Consider the following 16,034-nt stretch of genomic DNA (forward strand, 5'->3'; position numbering starts at 1 on the left):
AAGGAATTTTTCTAGGGGTATAGTTAGCATTTTAATGAAAAGACCCGAGTGGTTGGCAGGGCTATAACGGATACAAGAAAGAACAAATGTGCCTGGGGCACACAAAGCCAATTTCCCAACCACTAACAGATAGTATTAAAATTTAACTTTTATTATTTTGCCACTGTCCATGAGGACATACACGATAAGCACAGACGATTAAAATTTGTAGCCAATGTTGATTTAGCACACGCTCTATCTAGACCCTATCTGCATTGTTGCCAGACAGAGTGTGGAGTAATTAGATTTAAATGTGTCAGGCCAGCGGCTGCAGACCGCTCAGTCTACAAAGATACACTGTAGTAAGCGTGCTCTGATTGCTAGTAAAACTTGGCTGTTTAAAAGATTAGATTTAGCCCCCCCGACATGTTTCGCTGTTAACACAGCGTCCTCAGGGGATCAAAACACGGCTAGCCCCGTTTTGATCCCCTGAGGACGCTGTGTTAACAGCGAAACATGTCGGGGGGGCTAAATCTAATCTTTTAAACAGCCAGGTTCTACTAGCAATCAGAGCACGCTTACTACAGTGTATCTTTGTAGGCTGAGCGGTCTGCAGCCGCTGGCCTGACACATTTAAATCTAATCACTCCACACTCTGTCTGGCAACAATGCATATAGAGTCTAGATAGAGCGTGTGCTAAATCAACATTGGCTACAAATTTTAATCGTCTGTGCTTATCGTGTATGTCCTCATGGACATCTTTAATGGCAAAATAATAAAAGTTACATTTTAATACTATCTGTTAGTGGTTGGGAAATTGGCTTTCAGTGTGCCCCAGGCACATTTGTTCTTTCTAGTTAGCATTTTGACCCCACAGTTTTTTTGCTGAATTTAGTGGAATTAGGCCGTGAAAATGAAAATCTACTTTTTTCTTAAACATAGAAATGTTTAATTTTTACAATGAATAAAGGAGAAAAAGCACCCCAAAATTTGTAAAGCAATTTGTCCTGATTACAGCAATATGCCATATGTGGTATTAAACTGCTGTTTGGACCCACGGCAGGACTCAGAAGGGAAGGAACAATATTTGGCTTTTGGAGCTCAAATTTAGCTGGAATGGTTTACGGGTGTCATGTCGCATTTGCAAAGCCCCTGAGGTACCAAAACAGTGGAAACCTGCCAAAAGTCCCTTTAGGGGACTGGAAAGAGCGATCATTAGGTCGCTGGTACATTACACTATAATTTTTACAGGCTCCTGTAACGGCGCGATTGCTGTTCCTGTCCGTTAGTCCCGGATGTCAGCTGTAATACACAGCTGACACCTGCAGAATATTGGGCGGGCGCAGCGCATGAGCCCGCTCCATATATAACCCCTCGCACCACGACATGCTATTCGTGGTGCGCGAAGGCGTTAATGCGCAGCGGATGGTGCAAATTGAAAATTACAATTTTCCACTGATATGCCATTTTAATGCACAATATGTTGTGCCCAGTTTGTGCCACTGAAGATAAATACCTCATACAATGTTGAGCGGGTTCTCCCGGATATAAAATATCATATATGTGGACGTAAGCTGGTGTTTGGGCACGCTGTGGGGCTCAGAAGGGAGGGAGCGACATTTGGCTTTTGGAGCGCAGATTTTGCATGGTAACTGTTCTGTTTGTGGTTTTGCTGGTATTTCAATTTATAATGTGGGGGTATGTGTAAACTGGGCAGAGTACATCAGGGTATAATAATGGGGTAAATAAGTGGCTGATGTCGCACTGATAAATGGTGCCCGATCTTATCCGCTTTTGGACACTGCACAATTTCTGTCGCTATATTCTGAGAGCCAGAACTTTTTTTATTTTTTCTCCACCGGAGCTGTGTGAGGGCTTATTTGTTGCGGGACAATCTGTAGTTTTCATTGGTACCATTTTAGGGTACATGTGATTTTTTTTTTTTTTTTAGCACTTTTTATTAGATTATTTTGGCAAGCAAAATGACAAAGAAACCTATATTCTGACAAAGTTTTTTGTCTTTTTTTTTTTTACACTGTTCACCGTGCGCGATGAATGACATTTTACTTTATTCTGCGGGTCGATACGATTACGGCGATACCATATGTATATAGTTTTTTTGTTTTGTGGCGATTGCGCAATAAAATCACTTTTCGATAAAATAATTTTTTTTTGTGTCACCGTATTCTGAGCCATAACTTTTTTATTTTTCAGTCAAAAAAGCTGTGTAAGGGCTTTTTTTTTGCGGGACGGGTTGTAGTTTTTATTGGTACTATTTTGGGGTACATGCGACTTTTTGATAAAAAAAATTTCTATATTTTGGGAGGGTTGATGACCAAAAAATAGTGATTGTTTTTTAATTATTTTTTTTGTGGTGTTCACCGTGCGGGAAAAATAATATTATAGTTTTATAGTTTGGGTCGTTATGAACGCAGTGATACCAAATATGTGTACTTTTTTTTAAACATTTTAATTTTTTTTCCTATAATAAAAGACTTATTATAGGAAAAAAAGCATTTTTTGTTTTTGTAACTTTTAGAACTTGTTTTTACACTTTTATAAAACATTTTTATAACTTTTTTTTTTTTACTTTTTACTAGTTTTACTTGAAGACCTGCATCACTGATTGCTGCTATAATACATTACACTACCTGTCACACTGACAGAAAGCTTATGAGGACCGGCCTCCGGCTGGTTCTCATAGGCTTCGGTGCATGGCAGACCCGGGGGCTGTTGTATGGCCTCCGGTTTTGCCTTATAACCGACTGCAGCACCCGCAATCGGTCCCCGGGAAAGTTTGTTGTAGCAACAAACTTTCCAGTTTGTTGCTACAACAAACTTTCCCTGCAATCACATGACCGGGACCTGAACTAATTAGGTCCCGATCATATTTCCGGGACCAGAGGCAGGGGATAACAGCGCGATCCAGGTGTCAGCGCTACTCTGAGACACCCGGATCGCGCTTTTAACACCCACCGTGAATTCATGTTGGCCCTGCACAGAGCCCAGCAAGCGCCGACGTGAATTTACTGTGGGCGGTCGGGAAGCGGTTAAGGTTTAAAAAGGCTCTATCACCAGTTTATAACTGCCCTATCTCCTACCTAATGTAATAGGCGCTTTGATGTAGATAACTACTGTTTTTTTTTTAAAACGTTAATTTATTATCAAGTTCTGAACATTTTAAATTTATGCAAATTGGTTCTTAATGCCCAACTGGGCGTTTTTTTTACTGTTCACCAAGTCGGCATTGTAAAGAAAAGTGTGTGACGCTGACCAATCCGCGTCATACACTTCTCTTCATTCCAGCCCAGCTTGATCCACAGCACGCTGTGATGTCACTTAATATCGCGAGTCCTTTACCGGAGAGATGGAGGACTCAACAGACATCGCCTCCAGCCGCTGCAGATTCCAATAAACGTTCTGGCACGGGTGGAGGCGATGTCTGTTCACTCTTCCGGGAGGAAGTGACGTCACAGCGTGATCTCGCGAGATCACGCTGTGCTGTGGATCAAGCTGGGCTGGAATGAAGAGAAGTGTATGACGGAGATTGGTCAGCGTCATACACTTTTCTTTACAACGCCTACTCGGTGAAAAGTAAAAACAAATAAGAACAAATTTGCATAAATCTTAAAATGTTCATAACTTGGTCAAAAATAAAAGTATTTAAAAAAAAACCAGTAAGTATCTACAATAAAGCGCCTATTAGATTAGGTAGGAAATAGGGCAGTTATAAACTGGTGACAGAGCATCTTTAACATAGCTTCGGTATTAATGGTTAACCCCTTGACGCACCATGACATATCAGCACATCATGGTGCAGGGGTAGAAGTATGGAGCGCACTCACAGGCTGAGCGCGCTCCATCCGCTGCGAGTGTCGGCTGTGTTTTACAGCCGACACCCGGGAGTAACGGCCAGGAACAGCGATCGTGCTGTTCCTGGCCGTTTAACCCCTCAAATGCTGTGGTCAATCACGACCAGAGCATTTGACGTCCGACAGCGCATCGGCGGACACATAGCGCGATTGAGGGTCGCCAATGGTTGATATGGCAGCCCAGGGGCCTAATGAAGGCTCCCAGGACTGCCTTCAGTCTGCCTCTGTTAAGCCCTGCCCATGAAGCCTGTAAAAAGAACTATACCCTGCAATACATTAGTATTGCAGTGTATTGTACCAGCGATTTAACGATCGCTGGTTCAAGTCCCCTAGGGGAACTAAAGAAATGTGTAAAAAAAAAAAGTTAAATAAAGTTTTTAGTAGTGAAAAAAATATGAAAACTTAAAGAGGCTCTGTCACCAGATTTTCAAACCCCCATCTCCTATTGCAGCAGATCGGCGCTGCAATGTAGATTACAGTAAAGTTTTTTGTTTTTTTTTCAAAAACGAGCATTTTTGGCCAAGTTATGAGCATTTTTATATTTATGCAAATGAGCCTTTCTTAAGTACAACTGGGCGTGTTTAAAGTTCTGTACAAGTGGGCGTGTATTGTGTGTGTACATCTGGGCGTTTTTACTTGTTTTACTAGCTGGGCGTTGTGAATAGAAGTGTATGATGCTGACGAATCAGCATCATCCACTTCTCTTCGTTAACACCCAGCTTCTGGCAGTGCACAGACACACAGCGTGTTCTCCAGAGATCACGCTGTGACGTCACTTCCTGCCCCAGGTCCTGCATCGTGTCGGACGAGCGAGGACACATCGGCACCAGGCGACAGAGGCTACATCGACTTACCTGCAAACGCCGATGCTACTGCAGAATCAACTGTAGCCTCTGTCGCCTGGTGCCGATGTGTCCTCGCTCGTCCGACACGATGCAGGACCTGGGGCAGGAAGTGACGTCACAGCGTGATCTCTGGAGAACACGCTGTGTGTCTGTGCACTGCCAGAAGCTGGGTGTTAACGAAGAGAAGTGGATGATGCTGATTCGTCAGCATCATACACTTCTATTCACAACGCCCAGCTAGTAAAACAAGTAAAAACGCCCAGATGTACACACACAATACACGCCCACTTGTACAATATAAAACACCAGAATCGCAGTTTTTTGGTCAACTTAGCGATCAAATTTTTTTTAATAAAAAGTCATCAAAAAGACTTATAAACCAAAAAATGGTGCTAATGAAAACCACAGCTTGTGCCACAAAAAAATAAGCCCTCATACCGCTCAATCGAAAAAGAAATAAAAAAGTTCTGGCCTACAGAATGGGGTGACACAAATAATTTTTTTTATAGTTTAGGTTTTTCTTTGTAAAAGGAGTAAAACATTAAGAGAACTAGATCAATTTGGTATCAACGTAATCGTATTGACCAGCAGAATAAAGTTAAATTATTGTTTTTGACGCACGATGAAAGATTTAAAAACTAAACCCAAAAGAAAATGGAGGAATCACAGGTTTTTTACACTTACACCCCACAAAGATTTTTTTTTCCAATTCACAGTACATTATATGGTACTTTAAACAGTGCCAGTAGAAACTACAACTCCTCCCACTAAAAATAAGCCCTCACACCACTCCATTGATGGAAAATTAAAAAAGTTATGGCTCTTAGAAGGCAGGGAGTGAAAAACAAAAATAAAAAAATGGCTTGGACTTCAAGGGGTTAACTATACACTTATCTGCAAAATCCCACTTTACTTAACACTTGCTCCGCAAAATCTCGTTTGCAGTCTCTTAACTTGCAGCTCATTCACAGGGGCTAAAAAAATTCCAAAACCGGAGGAATACATACAAATTTTTGTATTCAAATAAAAATGCGGCTTTTATAGGTATATACGTTTCCATCCCCCTATATGAATTTACCTTAAAGTGTAACTAAACATAGAACAAACTTCTGACATGTCCTAGTGACATGTCAGAAGTTTTGATTGGTGGGGGTCCGAGCACTGAGATCCCCACCAATCGCTAAAACGAAGCGAAGAAAGTCTATGAGCCCGTACTCATTGGCTTTCCGGAAAAAGCAGAACAGAAACAAATCGGCTGAGCGCTCACACTAGCGCTTCTACCGCTTCGTTTTAGCTATTGGTGTGGGTGTCAGTGCTCGGACCCCCACCAATCAAAACTTATGACATGTCAGAAGTTTGTTGAACGTTTAGTTACCCTTTAATTAATCATCACAAATCCCTAAACCTAATCTAACACATTAACGGATACATTTTTTTTGTGTGAAACTAGTTGGAAACGATCACTGACAGAAATCTTTTTAATCAGTCAGGAATGTAGAAGACATTACTCTCTAGTGTTAATTGTTATCGCTCTGCCTGTAGCGTCTAACGGGTATAGCTATAGAAGTAGTCATCAGATTTTATGCTATAGTATGTGCAAATTATTTGACGCCGCAATTCGAACGTCCGGGTCCTGGAGTCAATAAACGGTCTAATTATACGCAGAGGGGTGATTAGATGAGCTACTGCCTATCTACTTACTCCTTTTCTGGAAAAGAAAAGAAACCCCTTATGTGACAGTCAGGTAGCAAGTCTGCTCTGTGATTGATAAAAGGGGTTACCATGAACAAAAGTTCATGTTACCCCTCGCCCTGGGATCATCTGAAGTGCCTGCACGCTGTGAGCACGTCTTGTTTCAAAACAAGACCAAGATCGCATCTCTATCTGCAATCTGGCCTGTGCTACATCATTGGCAGGGAAAGGGTTAAATGCTACTTTTGCAGATCCTTTTAATGATGGGCACCAGAAATACCCCTGTGGATATCAATGTACAGTATTACACTACATAAATAAAGAAGCAAGGAATACATTGTAAATTACTAATTAGATTTTGTGAAGACGTTCTTTTTCTTAGGATACCAATAAGGCCCCATGAACACGACGGAAAAATTGTCCTTAATTGCGGATCGTAATTACAGACCCATTCACTTCTATTGACCACGCACACCTCCCGCATATATATACGGGAAGGTGTCCGGGTCGTAGAAGTGTACCGTAAAAGATAGGACATGTCCATTCTTTTGCACTTTACGGGCCGTGCTTCCATACTTTGTATGAGAGCACTGGCCAAGAATGTGGGAGGCCGTCCGCGGCCGTCACCGGTTGTTCCCGTAATCGCAGCCTGGGATTACCGGCACGGCCGTGTGCATGAGGCCTAAGAGTCTTGCATAATTAGTATATACATTTCCAGTTTCCTACATCACCTTCATTTATTTCTATTCCCATTCTGTTTATTCAATAAAAGTCTCTTTCCAAGCAGATCTATCATAATCTCTTCCTACGTGGACTGTCTTTGGTTGGCTGGTATCATAGTCATCCCTTTAGTCCTGCACTGCCATCCCTGCAGGACATAGAGTCTCAGATGGATTATCAGCTAAAACTGCAGGGCTCAGACAACAGTTTCCAGCCATGTTTGGGCTTGATATGTGGTAAGAAATTTCCCTCATTTGTCTCATCAAATCATGCCACTTGAAGATTACTGTTTCTTTGATAGCTATTTCCTCCTTTTCAATTAGCCCCGTACTTCCGTGGAAACCACGGAGACCAGTCTACAATTTGTCCATTTTGGGTTATGCCTCCAGCAGAGGTTAGTTATAAACCTATTTTATAAACCCAATTTTTCCCATTCACTGCTTTATACACTCCTTATTTTCTTGGTGCAGCAATTTCAATGTTGAGGTTATGCAAAGCGAGGAAATAGCAGGTGTCACTAAGATCTGCAAATGATCAAATTTTCAAGCACCTATCTCCAAACTGTGGCATGTGGAAGGGGCATAAAAGCCAGATTGGAAGCAAAGTTTTTTACCCAAATCAAACCTCAAAAATAGATCAAGTGGTGTGTGATGCCTCCTGTTCATCGATGTGCCAGTTATCGCCACTCATCGCAAACTGAGAGGGATAGAATCCTTGAACTGAGAGACCTCGGTTTATCACTCCCGCAGATTGCTACGCATCTAGGCCAAAATGACAGCACTGTGTCCTGTAGGTTGGGAGAGCAACAACGAACGGAAATTATATCAAGAAGTGTGAGGAGTCGAACCTCTGCACGGACGGATCGTGTGATTGGAAGAATGGCGCTAGTGATCCATTCTGTATTGCAAATGAAATTGGACGTCACATCCCAAGCCTAGGGCGGCAACTTGTGTCGACACAAACCATCAGAAGGTGTTTGCACAACATTGGGTTACGAGCAAGATGTCCAGCTACAGGTGTTCCATTGACCACCCGCCACCGTCCTCAAATCATGGTGAACAGCAAGACGGCAATGGAGTCTTAAATGGAGGTTTATTCTTTTCAGCGATTAGACCCGCTTTTGTCTCGGATGCAATAATAGCCAGAAACTGGTCTGGGGACCACGTGGGGAACATCATGAAGAGGCCTTCACAAGGGAACGTCACATTGCTCCTACTCCCGAGATGATGATCTGCGTTTGCATAATGTACCTCTAGTCTTCATTTCAGGTACACTAACAGTTAGGCGTTACATTGATTTGGTCGTGGAACCAGTGCTACGGCCATTTCTCCAAAGTATCCCAGAAGCCGTTTTCCAACAGAACGCCAGGTCGCATGTTGCTCGTGCTACTGTGAGCACGTGCTACTGTGTGGCTTAAAGGTGCTACCATGGCCTGCAGTGTATCCGGACTTGTCTCCCATCTAGCACATCTGGGATGTCATTGGTCGGCAATTGCAAAGGGAGCTGCCAGCAGCCAATTTTTTAAATTTGCATGCCCAAGTGCATTTAGCGTAGCATAACATTCCTCAGACAACTATTAATAACCTCATTGATCGCATGCCAAGGCTTGTAAGTGCATGTATTTCTGTGTGTGACACTCAAAACTGAATAAATCAAGATCTTTGGAATATTTTGTTTAAATTTTTTTTCTCATTTGCATATCATTAACTTGTCTATCGATCGTGTGATTTCTACAAATCCCAAACTTTTCCTTCTTGGTTTTGCAATTTCAATGTTGAGGAGTGTAGGTTGCTTGTAGTGATTTTTTATTAATAGATTTTTAAATCTTCTATTTCAGCACCGTCCAAATGATTATGGAATTCCTATGGAGGTTGAAGTGACATATATACAGGACAGCTTTCTAACCAATGACATCTTGCACGACATGGTAAAGACTCAGGGAGTCAATAGGGAACTTTAGGCTTGTTGGTATCACTCCTAGATTAGACAATGCGTCATGGTTTTAGTTATAAACGGAAACCACAATGCTAGTGTTAACAGAGCCTTAGAGAGCACTGTAAGGGTATGTTCACACGGCTTATTTTTGGCCGTTTTTGGGGCCGTAAACGGCTGAATAATCAGAATCAGAACGCCTCCAAACATCTGCCCATTCATTTCAATGGGAAAAACGTCATTCTGTTCCGACGGAGTTTTTTTACACGCCCGTTTTTAAAAACGACCGCGTAGAAAAACGCCCCCAAAAAAGTAGTGCATGTCACTTCTTGAGCCGTTTTTGGAGCCGCTTTTCATTGACTCTATAGAAAAACAGCTTCAAAAACGGACGTAAAAAACGTGTCTGCATATACCCTTGATTTTGCATGTTCATATACCCTTAGTATGATTTAAAACAATGAACTGAGATTTACATTCTAAGATCAAAACATGTTTCCAGGTGTTTATAACATTCTTACAATAAAAGGATGCTTGAGACCCGTTTGTCAGGTTCTCTAGATTTTTTTTTCTCAAACCAGTCCTAAAGAAACCCCAATAGGTCTCATTTTGAGAATGATTTAGGTGATTTAATTAGCTTCACAAAAAAAAAATTAGCGCATGAATTTTCTCTTTGGGAAATCCTGTTGGGGTTCCTTCAGGACAGGTTTTGAAAACGCTAATTAAGTTTATTATTTTATATGCGAGGCTTCTTCAATATGTCCATGAAACATCTCTATGTAGAAAGCTCAATACGATGCTATAGACTGCTGTGTTAACAATGCTTATGGTGGGAATAATGGTAGTTATGAACGTAAGGCCCCATTCACATCACGTTCTTTCCCTACGTTTAACGTGTATGCCAGGAAAGCTTCTGAAATAAATGTAAACGTTTCCACTGGGTGACATTAGCCTGATGAAGGCTAAAAATGTGTCCTTTTGGCTTCCATCTGGCCATTGTATGTTGGCATACTGCGAAAAAAAAAGTATGGAATAATTTAGCACTGCTCTAATAGTTACTTTTCAGTAGCCTTACGAATGCTGCAATAGTGTACTGTCCAGTACAATTCTGCCTCCCTTTTCCAGCTGATTTCTCGCCACTTCGGCGTCTGTCAGAAGCGCACGCTCTCCTTCATCCAGCTCTGCAGATAGTACTGTTCAATTTTCCTCTTAATCAGAAGACTAAAGTACAAACAACTGATCATTGGATCCTCTGGGAAGCGGATAGATGGTTTTCTTTGCTCCAAAGGAATTTGCAGTGGGAGAAAAGCAAAAAAAAAAAACACTGTGTGGAAACAGATTAAGCAGTTAGATGGCCTGCATTTATTTTAAAACTTACAAATTGATTTCTTGGATAAAAGCATATCGGTCTGACTTGCAGCCTACATCAATTGATCCTCAGTGTATACGTCCGACTAGTTTCGCCTATTCCTACTTTATCGGGGACATAATACTGAGGACTAATACTTTATAAACCCGTGGCAGAATTAACTTCCGGGTCGAAAAGGTCACAATGTTTCAAATACACATTTACAAGCATAAAAACATATATAACAACTATTTTAAAATAAAACAATTTAGCTCTTGCTCAATGTTTAACGCCTTAGTGACCAGCCTATTACCAAGCAGTTTTTACGTTTTGCAATCGTTGCATTCAACGAGCAATAACTAGTCTTCCGTCGACATAGCTTGATGTAGGCTGCAAGTCAGACCGATATGCTTTTATCCAAGAAATCATTTTGGAAGCTTTAAAATAAATGCAGCGCATCTAAGGCTGGGTTCACACGAGCACATTAACGTCCTTAATGGACGGACGTATTTTGGCCAGAAGTCCCGGACCGAACTCAGTGCAGGGAGCCGGGCTCCTAGCATCATAGTTATGTACGATGCTAGGAGTCCCTGCCTCTCTGCAGGACAACTGTCCCGTACTGTAATCATGTTTTCAGTACGGGACAGTAGTTCCACGGAGAGGCAGGGACCCCTAGCATCGTACATAACTATGATGCTAGGAGCCCGGCTCCCTGCACTGAGTTCGGTCCGGGACTTCCGGCCGAAATACGTCCGTCCATTACGGACGTTAATGTGGTCGTGTGAACCCAGCCTAACTGTGTAATCTGTTTCCACCCAGTGTTTTTTTTGCTTTTCTCTCACTGCAAATTCCTTTGGAGCAAAGAAAACCATCTATCCGCTTCCCAGAGGATCCAAGGATCAGCTGTTTTTCCTTCAGTCTTCTGTTTAGGAGGAAATTTGAACAACCGCACTATCCACAGACAGGACTGTATTTAGAGTTTGTGCTGCCCTAGGCACTTTTAGGGGTGATGCCCCCGATAACGCAGCTTTTGCGCAACATTTGCTAATTTTTGCGGGTTTTACTTCCCGATTTAATTCAATAGGGAAACCCAGCAACAGAAAATCAGCGATAAATTGACATGCTGCGGATTTAAAAAAACGCACCGCAGGTCAAATTATGAACGGTTTTTCGGTGGGTTATTTGCGCAGCGTATGGATGAGATTTGTTCAAATATATATACTCTACTGCTACTGTATTACGCTACGGATTTACCCTAAAATAAATGCTCAGTGTAAAGGATCTGCCAGGCACTTCTGTGTATACGCCCATGGGTAATCAGTCTGCACCTGGTTCTATGTCTCTGAGACTGACTCAATCTTCCAGCACTCCTAGTCTCAGAGACATAGAACCAGGTGCAGACTGATTACCCATGGGCGTATACACAGAAGTGCCTGGCAGATCCTTTACACTCAGTGCTACCCCATTAACACTATTTTTTAGGGAAAAAAAACACTTCCCGACTGGAGCAAAAAAACTCCCTGACGGTTACCTCAGTACAACGTCCTACTTTTAAAAGTAAGCCAATGAACGGAGGTAACCTGGGACCATGTGATGTCAACTAACAAAATGACAGCTTAGAGCTGTCACTTCTTAGTTTACTGTCACAGACCGAGGAAGGTAAGTATAATAATCCTTTTGCTTTTTTAGTTATTAGTGTTCGGGTATGTTCACACGGCTAATTTTCGGACGTTTTACGGGCCATAAATCGCCGAAAAACAGACGAAAAATCGGAAGCAGAACACCTCCAAACATCTGCCCATTGATTTGAATGGGAAAAACTGCGTTCTGTTCCGACGGGGCATTGTTTTTAAAAACGGCCGCGTTAAAAATCGCCCCCGAAAAAGAAGTGCATGTCACTTCTTGAGCCCTTTTTGGAGCCGTTTTTCATTGACTCAATAGAAAAATAGCTTCAAAAACGGCCGTAGAAAATGCCGCGAAAAACGCGAGTTTGATTAAAAAACGACTGAAAATCAGGAGCTGTTTTCCCTTGAAAACAGCTCTGTATTTTTAGAAGTTTTTTATTAAGCTTGTGAACATACCCTAACTAATGTGTTTGTTTTTTGTATGTTTTTTTTTTTACAGGTTCGGTTGTTGGACTACGTCGGATTCGAGGACTACTTTGATGACTGCATTTTTATTTTCAATAAAATGGTTAACGAGGGTTGTGTGGGATTTTCTCTGTAGTTGTTTTTTTTTTTACTTCATTACCGCTGCCTTAGTAATGGCAGCTGTCTGAAAGACCGCGTCCATTACTAAGGGGGGGCTTAGTGTTAGCCGATGAAGAGGCTAACACTAACCCCACCCATTATTACCCTGGTACCCACCGCCACCAGGGGTGCTAGAAAGAGCTGGGTACAATCCAGTACCCGACCATCTGAAGTGATGGTTGAGTACTGAGGTAGATGCAAGCTGGTATTATTAGCCTGGGAAAGTCCAAAAACAATGTCCCTTCCCACTCTGGTAATGCTAGGCGGCAGCTGCATTATTGTATCTAGCTGGTTATGAAAAAGTTGTTTTTTCATAACCAGCCAGATACAACATAGCAGCAGCTGCCTAGCATTACCAGGGTGTGAAAGCCCATTGTTTTTGGGCTTTCCCAACCTAATAATACCAGCCTGCTGCTGCCCCAGTGCCCGACCATCACTTCAGATGGTCAGGTACTGGATTGTACCTGGCTCTTCCCGGCACCCCTGGTGGCGGTTGGTACCGGGGTAATAATGAGGGGGTTTAGGGGATTAGTGTTAGCCTCTGCACCAGCTAACACTAAGCCCCACCTTAGTAATGGATGCTGTCTATCAGACTGCCACCATTACTAAGGCAGTAGTAATATAATTAAAAAAGAAAAACGGAAACATAAAAAATATTTAATTTAAATAAAACCCCCTACACAACCCTCGTTGACCAATTTATTGAAAATAAAAAGACAGTCATCGAAGTAGTCCTCGAATCCGACGTAGTCCACTGACCAAACCTGTAGAAAAAAGCACGAAAATAAACATTTGTGACATTAATAAGTAAAAAACCAAAACTATTGGGTCTGTGACAGTTAAATAAAATGTGACAGCTCCTAGCTGTCATTGGTTCATTTACAACTCGTGCTCCCAGGTTATCTACTTTTAAAAGTAGGACAATGAACTTAGGTGACCGCCCACCACGTGATGTAAACTAACCAATGACAGCTTAGAGTTGTCACTGCTTAGTTTACTAAGTCTTGTAAGTGACACAGGATCATCCAAGATGCACCAGAATTTTGGCGCATCTCGGGTGCGTGTGCCACTATAAACCTAGTGTGAGGACGCCTTCGGATACAAAGGTATCCTGCACTAGGGGTTACTAGCGTAGGCGGGGCTCAGCAATAAAGTTTCCGTTGATGCAGGCCTGGTCTTTTCTGATCAGGCCTGCTCCAGCGGAACGACGGCAGGCCGCATCACAAGAAAGCGTTGAATGATGAGGAAGGGAACTAATGGTTCCCTTGCTTCACCTGCGCTTTCAATTTTATCCGCTTCCTAAGGACACGGATACAATTGAAGACAGTACATTACATTAGGTTTGTCACGATACCAGAATTTGGACTTCGATACCAATACTTTGTGTAGTAGTGCGATTCTCCATACCAAAATGATACTTTGCCAACAATAATAAAAAAGTTCTTCCATTTTCTGATGTGAGGCACGTGGTGTGATGAATTTTGAACCTCCATGTGCCTCATATTAATAGTAATTAACCCCATCGTGTTTCTCAGTCATAATAGACAACATTAGGTTAATGTGTGAGGTACATGATGGGGTTATTACTATTAATCAGAGGCACATGGAGGTATTTTTTTTTTGTTTTTTTTTATACTGTACACATCATAAATGACGCTATAAATTTGTTGTGCAGGTTATTACGGTCGCGACAATACTGAATGTGTGTATATTTTTTGTAATGAGACTTTTATTTTATGGTTCGTTGTAAAAAAAATTGGGTGTGTATTTTTTTAATTAGTTTTTTTATTTAACATTACATTATTTTTACTTTTGGTATTTTTAAACTTTAATGGGGTATTACAACAATTTACCGCCTATCCGTAGGGTAAGGAGTAACTTTCTCATCGGTGGGTGCCCGACAGCTGGGACCCCCTCCATTTACGATAACAGGGGACCCGTACCCCTTGTTAGAACCAAGCAGCAGGTCGCTCATGTGCACTGCCGCTCCATTCATTCTCTATGGGAGTGCCGGAGATAGGCGAGTACAGCATTCGGCTATTTCCGGCACTGCCATAGAGAATGAATGGAGCGGCAGTACGCATGAGCGACCTGCCCCTCGTTTCAAACGAGGGGTACGGGACCCTGTTTGTTCTCGGAAACTGTGGAGGTCCCAGCTGTCAGAGACCCATCAATCAGCAAGTTACCCCCTACCCTACGGATAGGGGGTAACGTGTTGTAACCGGAATACCCTTTTAATGTACTGGCATATATCTATATGCCAGTATATTACCCCGGCACTTCTCCAGGAAGTTCTCGCCCACTGAGAGTAACTATGATATTGGCAACCGCGAACTCTTAGCCATTAAATGGCCATTTGAAGAGTGGCGCCACTTCCTGGAGGGGGCGAGGCACCAGGTAACGGTCCTTACCGACCACAAGAATCTGGTTTTCCTAGAATCTGCCTGGAGGCTAAACCCGAGACAAGCTCGATGGGCGTTCTTTTTTACTAGCTTCAACTTTTTGGTCACCTATATGGCTGGGTCTAAAAATATTAAGGCTGATGCACTGTCGCGTAGCTTCATGGCCAGTCCTCCTTCAGAGGAAGATCCTGCTTGAGTTTTGCCCCCAGGTATAATCATTTCCTCTGTTGATTCTGACTTAGTCTCCGAAATTGCGGCTGATCAAGGTTCAGCTCCCGGGAACCTTCCTGAGAACAAGTTGTTTGTTCCCCTGCAATTCCGGCTAAGGGTACTCAGGGAAAATCATGACTCTGCACTACTATCTGGCCATCCAGGCATTCTGGGTACCAAGCATCTTATTGCCAGAAACTATTGGTGGCCTGGGTTGCTTAAAGACGTTAAGGCCTACGTCGCCGCTTGTGAAATTTGTGCTAGGTCCAAGACTCCCAGGTCCCGACCAGCGGGCTTACTACGTTCTGTGCCCAATCCCCAGAGACCTTGGACCCATATCTCCATGGATTTTATCACCGATTTGCCTCCATCTCAAGGCAAGTCGGTGGTGTGGGTTGTAGTAGACCGCTTCAGTAAGATGTGCCCCTTTGTGCTCCCCAAGAAACTACCCAATGCTAAGACGTTAGTTACCTTGTTTGTCAAACACATCCTGCGTCTCCATGGGGTTCCTGTCAATATTGTTTCTGACAGAGGGGTACAATTTGTTTCATGGTTTTGGAGAGCCTTCTGTAAAAAGTTGGAGATTGATCTGTCCTTCTCCTCAGCCTTCCATCCTGAAACTAATGGCCAAACTGAGAGGACTAATCAGTCTCTAGAACAATATTTAAGGTGTTATATCTCTGACTGTCAATATGATTGGGTCTCCTTCATTTCCCTCGCCGAATTTTCCCTTAATAACCGGGTCAGTAACTCTTCAGGGGTCTCCCCATTTTTCTGCAATTTTGGG

At 42.5% G+C, this 16,034-nt stretch overlaps 1 protein-coding gene across 3 annotated transcripts in view; it reads left to right on the forward strand.

The window, feature by feature from the left end:
• MPND (MPN domain containing) overlaps positions 1-16,034 on the forward strand; it is a 197,385-nt gene that overhangs the window by 128,384 nt on the left and 52,967 nt on the right. For 2 of the 3 annotated variants that reach the window (XM_075863851.1, XM_075863856.1), the window contains exons 9-11: positions 7,177-7,345; positions 7,433-7,503; positions 8,947-9,036. In XM_075863851.1, the coding sequence (XP_075719966.1) occupies positions 7,177-7,345; positions 7,433-7,503; positions 8,947-9,036 (330 nt within the window). The remainder of the gene's footprint in view (positions 1-7,176; positions 7,346-7,432; positions 7,504-8,946; positions 9,037-16,034) is intronic. The other variant, XM_075863858.1, reaches the window with a different exon arrangement.

This window comes from Rhinoderma darwinii, chromosome 1 (assembly GCF_050947455.1).
Source record: "Rhinoderma darwinii isolate aRhiDar2 chromosome 1, aRhiDar2.hap1, whole genome shotgun sequence".
Taxonomy (NCBI): Eukaryota; Metazoa; Chordata; class Amphibia; order Anura; family Rhinodermatidae; genus Rhinoderma; species Rhinoderma darwinii.